Source organism: Osmerus mordax, chromosome 1 (genome assembly GCF_038355195.1).
Source record: "Osmerus mordax isolate fOsmMor3 chromosome 1, fOsmMor3.pri, whole genome shotgun sequence".
Classification (NCBI taxonomy): domain Eukaryota; kingdom Metazoa; phylum Chordata; class Actinopteri; order Osmeriformes; family Osmeridae; genus Osmerus; species Osmerus mordax.
In genome coordinates, this window is record NC_090050.1 from 1316113 (window position 1) to 1332140 (window position 16028).

Below are 16028 nucleotides of genomic sequence, written 5' to 3' on the forward strand. Positions count from 1 at the left end.
AAATAAACTATAAAGTGCTTTCGGTCCACGCTGAATAAACGTGAGTCCCTGCCGTCTGCGTCACATCCAAATCGACCAATGGAGTGTGTCCTCTTTCTAGGTCGCCACTTTGTTACTGGATGGGGCGTTGCCCTGGTGGTCTAGAAATTCAGCAGTAGACACTGAAACAGAATCAGAATCAGAACAAGGACTTTGCTTTTAAATGCTGAAGCATTTGATTTACACCATCCATATCCATAAATAATTTTGACACTTTAATATCATTGTATTGGTTAAGGTCTAAATATGACTTCGACCCTGTATTATTATAATCTTCGTTTTCCAAGATTTAAAATATCTGTAACGTAATGCATAATGTCTCTGACTATTCAATTTCTATGTCGATTGAGTTTAGCTGAAACAGAGCATGCGCAGTTGCAAAAATAGTTATGAAACCATCTAGTTGTTGGCTCAGTAAACCGAACCCGTCTAGAACACAGCACTGCTCGACTTAACTGACAAGACATCACCGAGGAATAAAACGACCTTGTGTCCTGGAATGTGATATAAGACACTTATTATTGTGACACGTTTTAAGGTGAGATGGGATTGTTTATTTAATTCTCAACAAACGCTTGTCAAAACGTATAACGCGTCCGTGAACAGAGACTAGTTTTGGAGTTACATAAATGAAAACTGACCTCGATATGGGTCTGAATGGACGAGACAGACCATTGTTTATATATAAGGTTTCTGTATATGGTTTGCAGCATTAAGTTCAATAATTAAAGACATATCAATTTGATTATCTTTATAGAAAATTGTAAAATGTATAATACAAAAATATACACAAATACTTAATACTTTGCACATGCTATATTTAAAAGTGGTACAACATATACTTTGTTTATATATGATACATCAGTGAATCTCCTGTTCATATTTACACTGTCTGTGATTTGCAGTTGATAATTAATTGTCATTTTCACACATCATTAATGTGGAAACATGTACTCTCATGAAATAGTTTATTGAACAGATTATCATTATCAATAGTGCATGTGATGCACATTTGTACATTTATATATTCCGTTTGATTCAGCATGCTTTGACTCAGGTTTGATTTTGTCTGTGTTGTTAACCATTTATTTTAAAATGCAGAATGCGCAATATTTCACATTCAGTCTCCTGTTTGTGTGGTTGGCAGAGGCATAATTCTCGTTAAATACGTCAGCAATTTATTCCAGTCAGTTTGCCAGTTCCTTTTTCCCTTGTCCAGATTGATCAAATTCATGTGCATGAGTTTAGAGTTGTGATGCAGGAAACTAATCTAACCCTCCCTGTTGCCTCTCCCAGCGCTGCTTGTGCCATGGCCACCAACTCCATCCACTGGTTCCGGAAGGGCCTGCGGCTCCATGACAACCCTGCCCTGTTGGAGGCGGTGCGTGGCGCAGACTCGGTGCGCTGTGTCTACTTCCTGGACCCCTGGTTCGCCGGCTCCTCTAACCTTGGGGTCAACAGGTGGAGGTGAGGAACGCCTAACTACTCCTCTTGTTTTTGTTTTGTTCAGACGTCCTGTTAGCTTGGTTTGTTTTACCTTCTTAAAGGCAAGCCTTTAGGGAAGGTTTCAGAAAGTTATGCACAAATGTTAGCATCTAGATGCTAAATCAAGCTATGACAGTTCAGACAAATCAATAACAAGTCATATAGATTGGTTGGCCTTTGATTCCAGAATGATTCCTCAGATGAATCCAGATGTTTTGCTGGATTACTGTACTGATATGTAATGGTAGGGATCATAGTGCAAACAGTGGGGCCAGTTTTGGTTTGACATAAGACTTTCACCAGACACTTGAACAGGTGGCTACATATTGTGTAATATGTAGTCTCTCTCTCTCTCTCTTTCTCTCATTTGTGGAACCCAATAATGGTTTTATTTTTACCTGGCTTTGTTGTTGGCAGGTGTAAAAAAATGATAACGTGCATAAAATGATTAGAATTTTTTATACTGGAAAGGAGAAAATGTACAATGCAGGACAGGGACTTTAAAATGGAGGCATTTCACTTTGAAAGGGAGGCGGTTAGTGTGCCAGGAGAGTCAGTCTTTCTTGAGTCACCAGTTGTCATGGAGATGACCTACTTTTCAGCGGGCTGAGCTTTGGCCGCCTAGCTAGCGTTGCTTCTGCAGCGCGGAGCGATTGCCAGAAGCCTGCGCTGGTTCAGCTGTGCCACTGAGAAGGTCTTTATCATGAAAGATAATAAGTCACGCTTTCCGAACAATGTCTGAAGTCTCCTTCAGCTTACAAACTTGATCAGAAAAAAAAGACAGATGTTAATGTCATTTGAATGAATTAGGAAATGTCTATAATGAGGGTTGAGGAAATGCCTGCTGGTGTGATGACTTAGATCATAAAGTAGATTATAAATGAACCGTCCAATGCAGTTGATGCAGGTTGAATGAGGCTGACATTTGGGCAGTACAGAATGACAACAAGTGTTCCTTCCACTAGGACATCACTGTGTAGTCATGGGCTGGAATTAAATGAATATTGGCCGTGATGACATCCATGTTTAATGAACACAGGGGAATGCCTGTTTTGACTGTGCATGATGTTGTTTGCTGGGTGGGCGAGTGTTCTGATCACACCACCAGCACAGCTCCTTAGTCACCAGCTGGGTGACAGCATCCCAAGCCCCTCTCTGCTCCATCACCACCAGCACAGCTCCTTAGTCACCAGCTGGGTGACAGCATCCCAAGCCCCTCTCTGCTCCATCACCACCAGCACAGCTCCTTAGTCACCAGCTGGGTGACAGCATCCCAAGCCCCTCTCTGCTCCATCACCACCAGCACAGCTCCTTAGTCACCAGCTGGGTGACAGCATCCCAAGCCCCTCTCTGCTCCATCACCACCAGCACAGCTCCTTAGTCACCAGCTGGGTGACAGCATCCCAAGCCCCTCTCTACTCCATCACCACCAGGAGCCACAGCGTCTGTTGTCAGTGCTGAACAGCGCTCTGGTTTTCTGAATGACAACAGTGAGGTAGTTGGAACGTTAACACAGACATGACATGGGATTCATGACTGTTTGGAGATATTGATATTGGAAGCCTCACCGAAAAGGATAAGAAAATGAAATAAACTTGGAGCAGTGATGATATTACATAATACAGAAGAAGGCTTCGGAGTCGACAGTAAAAATGTCACACCATTCTAAATCAAGACTAAGTGACCCATGCATTTAAACATTACTAATGCTCTTCCTAAAGAGACAGATGAGAATGTGCTGGAAGCTGTTGAAGGAGACACTAGAGTGGGACAGTTATGAAACAGGGCAGGCAGTGACATCACATGCTTCTGAGCTTAGACGGCTCAACACTGTTCTGGAGCGCTGCCAATCTGCACGTGTGGGACACGCATATACACACGCGCGCAAACACGCACGCACACACAACACACACATACACACACCCGCACACACAACACACACATACACACACCCACACACATACACACACACCTTGATGATTCTTTACTCAGGAGCTGACGTGGTGTACCTAAAACAACATACAGAAATATAACCATTTATTCTTACACTCTTTAACCATATAGAATTTTTGCATTAGTTAATATACTTCCATTTAAAATGAAGCACAATAGTAAAAATACAGTGTTATAACAGTCTTGTTAAAATTACCACCTGTAGTCAACCCTTATGAAACGTATTATATAAAATATTACACAACAGGACTTCCTATGCTGTCACCACCCTCTACTGGTGGCCTGCAGTCCTGCAAGTTGTGCCAGAAACCTTCATGCTCCATTCAGTAATCACTCTATCGAGGGGTGTCGATGACAAGTATGGGATGTGTCCACAGCAGGAAGAACCCCTCTCTGTGAGGGGAGCTCAGGGGTGGAGCTCAGGGGTGGAGCTCAGGGGTGAGTCGGGGGTTCCGTCTTCCCAGTTTGGGCCGTTCCGTAACCATGGGAACCTCTTCTTTTCCTCCCCCAGGTTCCTGCTGCAGAGCCTAGAGGACCTGGACGCCAGCCTGCGGAAGGTGAACTCTCGTCTGTTTGTGATCCGAGGCCAGCCGGCCAACATCTTCCCCAGCCTCTTCAAGGTCAGACCCCCTGCTGCTTCCCTGCTTCTTTCCCCCAGAGGGGAGCCTCCTTGGGCTCCAGTGTGGCTTCATAGAGCAGGTTCACATGAACAAGGTTATCAAGGGCAGTAGGAGCTATGGAGGGAGAGAGGCCAGACTTGAACAACAGTTATTAATGGTGTCTGAACACAGAACCCTGAGGGCCAAGGTTTGTTTCAGGGTCAACTGAAACTCAGACTTTGTTATCACCTATCCTCTGTTTAGTAGACTTAGACTTACACTCTCTCTCTCTCTCCCTCCCCCCAGGAGTGGAACATCAACAGGCTGACATTTGAGTGCGACTCAGAGCCCTTTGGGAAGGAGCGAGATGCGGCCATTAAGAAGCTGGCCAGCGAGGCAGGAGTGGAGGTTATCGTGAGGACCTCTCACTCTCTCTACGACCTCGACAAGTAAGTGGAACTGGCACATGTGAATCCATTGGGTGTGTGTGTCAACTCCATTTCAGGTCAGTTTATCCAGTTAACACCAAAAGTCCTTCTACAGTGACATGAAGTAAAACACTAAACTGAAAGGCAGACTGTCAGCTTGAATATAGGGTATTTTCATATCCTTTTATTAAATTGAACAAAAGTTACATCACTTTTTCATACATAGTCCCCTATCTTATGCACCAAAAATCTTCACACAGTTTCACATGTATAAGAAAGTAATTCTTGTTTTATACTTGCTTGCATAGCCAAGTGCTGCGGTAATCGTCCTACTATATATCCAAGATCTCAGGCACCTGGAATGCACTTAATGTATGTTGTGACCTAACTGAACTCCCCTCCCTCCGCAGGGTGATTGAGATGAACGGGGGCCACCCTCCCCTCACGTACAAGCGCTTCCAGATGCTGGTGGCCTCCATGCCCCCTCCGGAGCCCCCCGTAGAGCCCCTGTCCCTGGCACACATGGGCCGCTGTGTCACCCCCGTCACCAAGGACCACAGGGACAAGTACGGGGTGCCCCTGCTGGAGGAGCTAGGTATAGCTAAAGACACAAGCACACACTCGCTGTTGTGCAACCAGGCACTATGGCTGCATCTACAGCACTGTTCCATCTCAGTACTGAACATGGAGGAGGCTCAATGAGTTTGACTGAATATGTGTATGTGTGTTCCTGTCCAGGGTTCGACACTGAAGACTTGCTTCCAGCAGTGTGGCCAGGAGGAGAGACTGAAGCTCTGGTCAGGATAGAGAAACAGCTGGCTCCTGATCCCTCTGCTGTATGTTATTACACACACACACACTCTTTGCAAATTCATCATACATTTGACACACACTGTAAATAATAACGCTATACATGTTTCCCTGGATTGTGATCCTGTCCTCTGTTTACCTCCAGGCTCTGCAGGGGAATGTGGAGTGTCCCAAGGAGCCCTCCAGCCCCCTGCTGTCGGGCTCCCTGGACCTCAGCCCTTACCTGCGATTTGGCTGTCTGTCCTGCCGCCTGTTCTACAGCAAGCTGGCCGACACCGACAAGAAGGTGAGACGCTGCCACAGGCCCAGGAGACTTGGACACACCTAGGAGACTTGGACACACACCTAGGAGACTTGGACACACCTAGGACACTTAGACACACCTAGGACACTTGGACACACCTAGGACACTTGGACACACCTAGGACACTTGGACACACCTAGGACACTTGGACACACACCTAGGACACTTGGACACACCTAGGACACTTGGACACCCACCTAGGACACTTGGACACCCACCTAGGACACTTGGACACACACCTAGGAGACTTGGACACACACCTAGGACACTTAGACACACCTAGGACACTTGGACACACCTAGGACACTTGGACACACCTAGGACACTTGGACAACCACCTAGGACACTTGGACACCCACCTAGGAGACTTGGACACACACCTAGGACACTTGGACACACACCTAGGACACTTGGACACACACCTAGGACACTTGGACACACACCTAGGACACTTGCATATCACAAATGAAAGTGCACCTCCGGTTAACGACTCATATTGTGCTGACTCGTTCCCTCCAGGTAAAGACCAAGCTGCTGTGGCGGGACTTCTTCTACACGGCCGCCACCAACAACCCCCGCTTCGACAAGATGGAGGGCAACCCCGTCTGCATCCGCATCCCCTGGGACCGCAACCCCGAGGCGCTGGCCAAGTGGGCGGAGGCCAAGACGGGCTTCCCCTGGATCGATGCCATCATGACCCAGCTGAGGCAGGAGGGCTGGATCCACCCGCTGGCCCGCCACGCCGTCGCCTGCTTCCTCACCAGAGGAGACCTGTGGATCAACTGGGAGGAGGGGATGAAGGTGAGGAGGAGGAGGAGGAGGAGGAGGGAGAGGGGACAGGAGGGGGAGGGAAAACAGGAGGGAGGGGGAGTATGTAGGTGAGGATAAGGATAGGCTTGTTTGTAACACAAGCTGTGGGTGTGTGTGGGTGTGTGTTCGCGCGCAGGTGTTTGAGGAGCTGCTGCTGGACACAGACTGGAGCGTGAACGCAGGCAGCTGGATGTGTCACTCCTGCAGCTCCTTCTTCCAGCCGTTCTTCCACTGCTACTGTCCTGTGGGCTTCGGACGGCGCATGGACCCCAACGGGGATTACATCAGGTAGGGGGCACACACACACACTTACACACACACACACATACACACACGCACACACATACACACCAGACAGACACACACGCAGTCAAAGACTTGTCTCTCTCACCAGTCCTAGACACTACCTCCCTATGCTAAAGGTCTTGTCTCTCTCTCCTGTCTCTCTAGACGTTACCTCCCTGTCCTGAAGGACTACCCGGCCAAGTTCATCTACGACCCCTGGAACGCTCCGGTGGAGGTGCAGCGCGGGGCCCAGTGTGTGGTGGGGGTGGACTACCCCAAGCCCATGGTTAACCACGCCGAAGTCAGCCGGCTCAACATCGAACGCATGAGGCAGATCTACCAGCAGCTGTCACGCTACAGAGGACTCAGTAAGGCTGGAGCCGTCTCTGTCTGTGTTGTCCTGTCTGCTTGTTTCATCTTCCGTGTGTGTCGTCTGTCAGGTGTGCTGATCCCTGTCTCTGTGTCTGTCTCGCTAGGCCTGCTGGCTGCGGTGCCGTCCGGCCCTGTGGAGGACTTGAACATGAGCGGGATGAGGGCTGCGTCGTCTCCCTCTGCTGGCAGGAAGCTGCACGGGAGCAGCAGCTGCCACGGTAAGCCCAGCGTGGACGCGACACGCTTCACTCACACCAAAACGGTCTCCACTACCACAGACTACATCTCTAACATATCTCCCTGTTCTCTCCTCCCCTTTCCTGTTCTCTTCTCGTTTCCCTCTCTCTTCACTCTCTCTCTATCTCTCTCTCTTCTCTCTTCTCTCTTCCCTGTCTCCTTTCTCTTCACTCTCTCCCTCTGTCTCTCTCTCCCTCTCTATTCCTCTCTCCTCCAGCTCATAGAGAACAGAAAGAACAGCTGGTGTCCAGTGACTCAACATTCCTTCCTGGACCAACACAGCAGCAGGGTAAGGCCACATGTCCACTATAACTCTCTGACAACAAACTCATTTCAAAAACTACTTTTCAATACCACATATTCACTACTACTTAGTTCACAGGCTACATATCCATTAGATATAGATTCCATTCCACTCTGGCTTATGGTCTGTATTTATACATTATACTTTCTATTCATATTTACATTTAGTTGGAATTGACATTTTTGTTTGGCTATTCTAGGCTGCCATAGGTCCAGTTCCCCGCTAGCAGGAATGACCAATCAGGAGGAGAGTGGGAGTGGTCATGAGTTTGCTGTGCCTCAGCATCCTGGTAAGCATGGAGGGACATTAGTGAACCACACCCACACTACACCCTGTATACTAACACACAGTACCACACTACACCCTGTATACTAACACACAGTACCACACTACACCCTGTATACTAACACACAGTACCACACTACACCCTGTATACTAACACACAGTACCACACTACACCCTGTATACTAACACACAGTAACACACTACACCCTGTATACTAACACACAGTACCACACTACACCCTGTATACTAACACACAGTACCACACTACACCCTGTATACTAACACACAGTACCACACTACACCCTGTATACTAACACACAGTAACACACTACACCCTGTATACTAACACACAGTACCACACTACACCCTGTATACTAGCACACAGTACCACACTACACCCTGTATACAAGTAGTGCATTTAGAGTACAACAGAAGATCAAGGATTAGAAGTGCAGAGTTCTACAGTGTACTGGTGGTCAGAGAGGAGGATGGGTCTGTAACCATGGCTCCTGTGTTGGCGTTGTGTCTGCAGGGCGCCTGGCTCATTGGGCCGGGAGCGCTCCGGGGAAGAGGAGGCGGGAGGCGGAACACGAGCGAGGCTCGGACAGCGGCTCGTCATCCTTCAAGGTCCAGCGACCAAACAAACAGGTGAGCGTTTGGTGACTTGGGATGTTTGTGTCTTTTTGTACATTTACAACATGAACACAATGATACAGTCATTTATTGCGACTGTATCATAGGGGAAAACAGCCACTGTAACGACCAGAGATAAAATGCTTTATCATTCATCATAATTTCATATTTGTGTTTCAGAAAATCACAGGTCAACTGAGGGAGAGGGTGACCACGTCTTCCTAAGTTCTTAAACAGACTGTAAATACGTTGTTAAAAAGAATGTTTTTATTTTTTATTGTACAAAGAAGCATCTATTTCTGTTTAAGAAAAAGTGACTTAACCTTGGTATATTTTGTAACGAGTGTGAAATCTAACCACATATTTTTTGAATGTGTTGGAAATCCATATTTCAAATACTGTATAATAATGCGTCCATACAACTACAAACTGAAATTCTCACCTGTATGATTTGCAAGAAGAACACCACCAGTATATTTCTATAAATGTTATCTTATGACTTACATTGTTCACATTCTATATGTGATGTCTGGAGGGTTGTTCAAAGACCTCTCACCAAAGTGTGTCGTGAGGTAACAAGGTCTAAGGTCTGTCCAGGCACAGGAAGCTGGGACACCTGTTCCTTCACCTGTCATAAGACATGTTATGGAAACCTGTTCCTTCACCTGTCATAAGACATGTTATGGAAACCTGTTCCTTCACCTGTCATAAGACATGTTATGGAAACCTGTTCCTTCACCTGTCATAAGACATGTTATGGAAACCTGTTCCTTCACCTGTCATAAGACATGTTATGGAAACCTGTTCCTTCACCTGTCATAAGACATGTTATGGAAACCTGTTCCTTCACCTGTCATAAGACATGTTATGGAAAACTGTTTCACTGCAGTAGATAGGTCCAACAGTGTACAATGTTGTATTTTCTGATCTATTTTAGATTTACTGAAAAGAAAACTAAATGACCAGGAAGTGAAGATACTATATCCACCTTGTAGGTCTTCTCTTGTCTTACACTCAGTCCTCACCTGTTCTTGTTTACTGCACGGCCGGCTTCAAGTAGGAGTCACCAGTGTAGAAGTCTTCATGTCATATTACTAATATGACATCAATTGTCTCCCACCAATTGAGTTGTCTCCTACAGTTTTATAATACTTTACTTAAAATTATTTTGTACCAAATTACTTTACCAAAGTAGACTTTGCTGTAAATTACATTATTTTGCTAAAAGATTTACAATGTGTTTATATTGTAAATATTTTGTACATATATTATTTTATTTTATTGCTTGTATGTCTTTATGCTCAAGTTATGTATATAGTTGAAATGCTATTTCACCAGAAAATAAATGGATGGAGCCTAAATGTCTTCCAAAAACAAGTTAATGTGTCCACAAGTAAGTTTTACATGTTCAGTTACATTTTATTCATTTAGCTGACACTTTAATCCAAAGAAGCATAGAGAAAGTGCATATAGTTTGCAGATCTGAGGTACACAGTTCTAATTGTATTTTAGGGGTTAACAACCAAGGAACAGTTTTTATTTTACAAGGCAGAGAAACTAAAACATCCCAGCTACAGTTTGACACATAAGGGCAGATAAGATCAGCAGTGATCTGACTTCTGATAATGGGCAACAATAACAACACTTTTGTACCTAGTCTGTATACAGGACAGTGCTCAAACATCTCACATACAACATGCAAGTAAAGTTAATTTCCGCTGGTACCACAATCACCAATGTACAGCTAAGTAAAGCTGGAGGTCCCTTAGGTCAAGTGATCATAGTTCAGGTGAAGTCTGCTGAAGAGATGTGTCCAACCATCTGAATCAAAGGAGAGATACCTGGTGGATGATGTTGACAGGTCCAGGGTCTGCTTCTTCAGCAGGGAAGTGACTTGAGCCAGTCTTAGTGGACACTACCAGAGGTAAAGAGGTGTTGATGCCTGGGGACAGACCCAGGAGGATGTCACTGGATGAGGACCAGAGGAGAGCAGAGGGCTGGAGGGGATCCAGGAGGATGTCACTGGATGAGGACTAGAGGAGAGCAGAGGGCTGGAGGGGATCCAGGAGGATGTCACTGGATGAGGACCAGAGGAGAGCAGAGGGCTGGAGGGTATCCAGGGGGCAGGGAGTGGGTTGTGAGGAGACAGTCCACTTCAGAGTCCTCCAGCGTCCAGAAGGAGACTAGCTGGGTTGCTGAGCTCACTTCTGGAGGGTGATGGTGTCTGGGTGGAGGTAGGGGCACCTGGGTGCCTCACAGGGTAGAGCACGTACAGTGAAGGCTACAACCCGAGTTCAAATCCAACCTGGGCCCTTAGAGGCATGTCTTCCCCTCTCTCTCCCCTGCTCTTCCCCTCTCTCTCCCCTGCTCTTCCTGTTCCTCCATAACTGTCACAAGGAAATAGAAAAGACTTTCAGAAACAAATCATCAAGAGACAGAAAAGCAGGAATAAAAGATAGATGTCGCAGTGTCTGGTCTGCATGGTGGAGAAGCATGGGTAAGAACAGAAAACACAGGAGGGAGAGGAAGCGAGGACGAGAGGGAAAGGGGAGATTCTGGCTGAGTTCTTGGGAGAGTTAAGAGGGGGAGGGAGAGAATGAAACAGAGGGGGGGAGGTGTTGAGCTCCTCCTGGTGAAGGCTGCCAGCCTGATGGTAGCGGGGGATGGAGAGAGCGAAGGCAGTGACACCACACCCTCCATCTGGGTGGGCTTGGCCTTGAGGCGGAAACTGTCCAGTCGAGTCACTGTGGAAGAGAGGATCGTGTCCAGTCGAGTCACTGTGGAAGAGAGGATCGTGTCCAGTCGAGTCACTGTGGAAGAGAGGATCGTGTCCAGTCGAGTCACTGTGGAAGAGAGGATCGTGTCCAGTCGAGTCACTGTGGAAGAGAGGATCGTGTCCAGTCGAGTCACTGTGGAAGAGAGGATCGTGTCCAGTCGAGTCACTGTGGAAGAGAGGATCGTGTCCAGTCGAGTCACTGTGGAAGAGAGGATCGTGTCCAGTCGAGTCACTGTGGAAGAGAGGATCGTGTCCAGTCGAGTCACTGTGGAAGAGAGGATCGTGTCCAGTCGAGTCACTGTGGAAGAGAGGATCGTGTCCAGTCCATCGCCAGGTCAGGAGGCTAGGGGGGCAGTAAAGATATGTACTGGCTGATCACACTTACATGGGATTCAGAGAAGGGAGTAGAAACATGAACATAGGTGAGAGAATCTCCAGGAGCAGCCCATGGACCAAGCAGACCCAGGTCTGTGACAGAGGCCTGAGTCAAACTGGATTCAACCTGCGATACTTGGGTTTGTTTTGTCACAAAGGTACTTACCTTGAGGGAATTCATACTGTGGATGCTGAATGTTCTTACGGAGATTCAGAAATAGCTTTGCGCTACATAAAACATTGATGAACGTTAACCAACCAGAGGCTCAATACCCTTGGACAGTTCCTGAAAGAAAACGCGATCAATGATTACAAAAACAAGAAAACTATCCTTAAACAGGACATTCAAAAGCACCTTTTCACATTAATCATTATTGTTGACAATCTTATTCAAGTACATAGTGCAGAGAAGTGTATTTGCTTGATAAGAGCTGAGTCTTATCAGCTTGTTTAAACAGCCTCGATATGAGGGATCTTTAATATTGATGACACCTCATGACAAGTACAACTCTGTAAAGTGGGTCATTACCAGACGGCACAGCCAGGTGAAACAGAGGGGATTCCAGGTGCTTGTAGCTTTGTGCTGCTTTTTAGTTAACATTAGTCAAAACAAGGCTGTTAGCACAAAGCTGTTGCAACTAAATGGGGAGGGAGGATAGGGAGGAGGTGGAGCAGGGGAGGGAGGGAGGGTAAGAACAGTCTGGACAAGGCTATCACGCTTTCCAAAAGACTTTATTTATGATGCTGGAAAGTAAAAACATCCATGACAGTATTTCCACCTGCAACAGCACTGCCACAGGAAAACACAAATGTTGCATTGAAATGCTTAAATTCAATTTAAATGTTCACATACAAATGTTTAAAAGGGTCAGAAATCTGAAAAAGCCCTTCCATATAAATAGATATGAGTAAAATGGAATTTGACTGAAGACTGAATCCTAGCTTGATCTAGTTTCCCTGTAATATCCCCTGGCATCGTTATCATCACACCCCGCTATCTGACACCAAACGGGACTCACGTTCTGGATGTACTTTGTTTACTGGGAATCGGTCTATACGGAGTGACCAGCCATGCCAGACACTAAATATGATTATCCAAACATGATATAATGCTGCGTCTTCAACATGGGTTTACAAAGTCCATTTTGACCATGTTCCATATAAAGACAGAAGCCTATTAAAGAACCTGAAAGTATTCTGACCTGTCATTCATGTCCTTGGCAGGTGGTGACAATACTAAACTCACCAGCTAACCTTGAAGGCTGACTAGGGGTTTGAGGGAAGGAGGCATTTGGGGTTGAAAGAGTTGATTGAAATGACGCTGTCATAAGTGGGTCAAGGGTCAGTTATGCAGCCTGGTGCCAAGTTAGGACAAGGACGGTCTAGACCCGGACCTGCATCTAGGTGGAAACCCAACAGGGCCACAGAAGAAGAGTGGAAGAGAGGCTGTGGCTGTCACCTCTGACCTCTCAAACAGGAGCTACAAAGAAGAAAACACACACTAGGATGAAAAACACACACTAGGATGAAAAACACACACTAGGATGAAAAACACACACTAGGATGAAAAACAGAACAAACACTTGCGTGAAAAGAGTTGAGCAACCGAAGGCACTTTTAAACAAGGTTTTTCAGAAGAAAAATGGAACGGTCCCTTTTTGGAACTGTGATCACAGCCGACACCAAGTTTCTCATCGCTCACAGGTCTCTCTTATGGCTCAGGAGGGCGTTGCATTTATAAACTGTCCATCATCATCATCATCCTACTCCTCCTCGTCCTCACTCAGCCTTGTCCTTCCTCTTGGCCGTGAAGGGGACTTTATTGGCTACCGTGGACCCCACCGAGGACACACCCCCGGCCACGGCCGACACGCCCCCCTTGACGAGGCTGACGCCCACGGCGGGGACGGTGGTGACGGCCGTCTTGGTGAGCTCCAGACTCTTCCCGCCCAGCCAGGCCACGCCCCCCACCGTGGCTCCCACCACACCCCGGGTGACGCTGAACAGGCCCCCCGTCACCCTCCACACCATGCCCGGCCCCGCCACCGCCGGGTGGTCCTTCCCCTCGTCCTTGGGCGCATCTGCAGGGGGAACGCAGGGGGAGGTCAGGAGAACCCACAGCCTGGAGATTCAACAAGCTTCTCTTCCTGTTCAGTTCCCACAGCAGTTAAAGGCAGGGTCGATAAAGTTATTGAGATGCATTTTTGGTCAAATTTTCTGAACAAAAAACCTCCTGGCAGTAGTCGGGCATGGTCAAGTGTTTTGGAGGAGTGGCTTTAAAGGGAGGGGGAGGGATATTTTGGTTTGAATCCTTTTCGAACTCGAGCCAAAATGGCTAGGTTCGCAAAATGTACCGACCCTGCCTTTAAGAGTAACAGAAGATGAGGATGAACTTCAACGACCACTGTTCTAAACCACTCTCGGCATGAGAAATGGTTGAAATGCGCAAGTGTCACGGCAAATGCGTGAGACTTGGGAGCCCTGTAGATCAAACACTAACCTTCAGCCCATCAAAGTGTCACAGTGGTTCCTTGCACAAACACACTACCCTGGCGAAACTTGGGCTAAAATAGCAACAGACGGCAACCTCTGCCCTGAATTGCACCATCTCCCCCAAGGCTATCATCCTTTATCATCTTGAAGGATGAATATAGTCGTGTATTAGTCGAGAAAAAGCTGGTCCGGAGAGGCCGGAGGGTATGCGCCGGGGACGTCGTTACCTGGAACAGGTTTGCTCTCCGTGGATTCGGCCTCCTCACCCACGAGACTCGTTCCCGGCTGGGTTTCAGCGCTGACGTTCACGTTCTGAAATAGATAAGAAATCACACTGCATGACACACAACGGGGAGCATAAAATAAATTAATCGTTGCCCATATCTTTATGCTTATCCACAATCTTTCTCTACGAGTCTCACTTCACTGCCACGTTGAGGCTTTTCAAGCAACTGATGGTTTTACACACGTGAATTTACAAATTACATATCTGGACTAGGCTACATATCTACCCCAGATTTTCTCAGGGATGCATTTAATGCATACATATATATTGCAGACATGCAAGAGGTTAGTTTAAGTGCATATGCCTATATGATAGCAACAAATAAATCCAATTCATCTCTGGGGCAGAGTAACATAACTGATACAGGCTATATTTAATATTTATAGCTACGTGGCTAAAAGGAGGAAAACGTTTTTTGTAAAGGCGACTTATCCAAATCGGACCCGCGGCGGATTATGAAACATATCTATTTCAAGGTACCATCAGATGACAAACGTTCTGTTATTAGGCCTCTAGACAACATTACATACAAGTTACACATTTAACGAGAACAAAACGTCTCGATAGTGTTAAAGCTAATAATCTACACCCCTTAAGAGGACGGAGCATCGCACACCATTTGCGCTGTAACGTTATCGTAGTTTTGTAAAATTGTCTTTATTTTCGTCAAGAAGTCTTTAAATACACGGGTATAAAACACACATAATAATGCAAATCCAACATAGAGAAGACATTTACCTTGACCATTGTTTCCAGAACTTTCTGACGAGTGATTGCAGAGAGTACGATCAAGTCTTGCAAAATCGCACCTGAAACAAATGATTGGTGCGCTCGCTTGTCTTGGATCCTTTCACAAGTTTAAGCTCTTATTCTTTTTAAGTGCGAAGGGCAATAATTTTGTGTTAACTTTCAAAATAACCACTTCTTTTCTCTACTGGTGCACGTTGTAAAACGTTTACCCGAAGCTTCAAAACTTCAACAACAAAAAAAAGTATACGTTTATCTTGTTGGTTCTGCCGACGTGGCGCTGGAGCGCTCACTTTTCCCCCGTCTCCGGATCTTGCGTCACCTATAGGAGGCATTCGTTCCTTTTTTTTCATAGAATAATACATGTACTGTCCTCGATGCTCATGCATACGGTTCTTACAGGTATACATATCACCCACACGAAAACATAACTTTGATTCAAACTAACTCACTGATACATTTCTTGAAAACCGTTCTACCCTCAATGTTTGCTGTAATCCCACCAGCCCTGAGCATATCCCATAACCATAATTGTGTGAACAAAAGAAAAAAATGTGTGTCCCAAATAGTGAAGAAAAGTTAAAACATGGGTAAACATATTGGCCCAGTATAGCATACCGCATACCGACCACAACTCTACATAGCCCTTACAGAACCAAACTAAGCACACATTTACGGATGCTCATTTCAATTTATTCATAAATGCGTCATTTTATTTTACAAGCATGAAAAACTAGACAAGATTTCCGTCTACAGTAGTGACCGCTAGTCAGGTAATTAGCATGTTGTCTACATTTGTGTTGAAAA

General features: G+C 46.2%; 2 protein-coding genes across 3 annotated transcripts; one reads left to right on the forward strand and one right to left on the reverse strand.

Annotated features, from left to right (window-relative positions):
- The first annotated feature begins 444 nt into the window (after positions 1 to 444).
- On the forward strand, positions 445 to 9905 carry cry3b (cryptochrome circadian regulator 3b). 2 transcript variants are annotated; one of them, XM_067235607.1, is made up of 15 exons: positions 445 to 577; positions 1336 to 1506; positions 3989 to 4097; positions 4383 to 4525; positions 4915 to 5099; positions 5243 to 5340; positions 5460 to 5600; positions 6138 to 6419; positions 6565 to 6716; positions 6879 to 7081; positions 7190 to 7303; positions 7540 to 7611; positions 7826 to 7915; positions 8444 to 8559; positions 8725 to 9905. In XM_067235607.1, the coding sequence occupies exons 2-15, from the start codon at positions 1349 to 1351 to the stop codon at positions 8767 to 8769; spliced, it is 1908 nt and encodes a 635-aa protein (XP_067091708.1). In that variant the 5' UTR covers positions 445 to 577; positions 1336 to 1348; the 3' UTR covers positions 8770 to 9905. The 2 variants fall into 2 exon arrangements, with proteins under 2 accessions (XP_067091708.1, XP_067091713.1); XM_067235612.1 differs by having other exon boundaries at positions 7549 to 7611.
- Positions 9906 to 12408: 2503 nt separating this feature from the next.
- On the reverse strand, positions 12409 to 15501 carry zgc:153675 (uncharacterized protein LOC768179 homolog). Its single transcript, XM_067236138.1, has 3 exons — positions 15213 to 15501; positions 14416 to 14500; positions 12409 to 13776 (listed from the first exon to the last, which is right to left on the reverse strand). Exons 1-3 carry the CDS (start codon positions 15219 to 15221, stop codon positions 13475 to 13477), a joined length of 396 nt encoding a protein of 131 aa, XP_067092239.1. The 5' UTR covers positions 15222 to 15501; the 3' UTR covers positions 12409 to 13474.
- Positions 15502 to 16028: the final 527 nt, after the last annotated feature.

Bases quoted from the DNA above. Each gene is read 5' to 3' on its own strand.
- cry3b (XM_067235607.1), top strand. From the start codon at position 1,349: ATGGCCACCAACTCCATCCACTGGTTCCGGAAGGGCCTGCGGCTCCAT. The intron at 1,507-3,988 runs GTGAGGAACGCC...TTCCTCCCCCAG, and splicing joins CTTGGGGTCAACAGGTGGAG to GTTCCTGCTGCAGAGCCTAG. The intron at 8,560-8,724 runs GTGAGCGTTTGG...TTTGTGTTTCAG, and splicing joins TCCAGCGACCAAACAAACAG to AAAATCACAGGTCAACTGAG.
- zgc:153675 (XM_067236138.1), bottom strand. The intron at 13,777-14,415 runs GTAACGACGTCC...TTCCCCCTGCAG, and splicing joins GGAGAGCAAACCTGTTCCAG to ATGCGCCCAAGGACGAGGGG.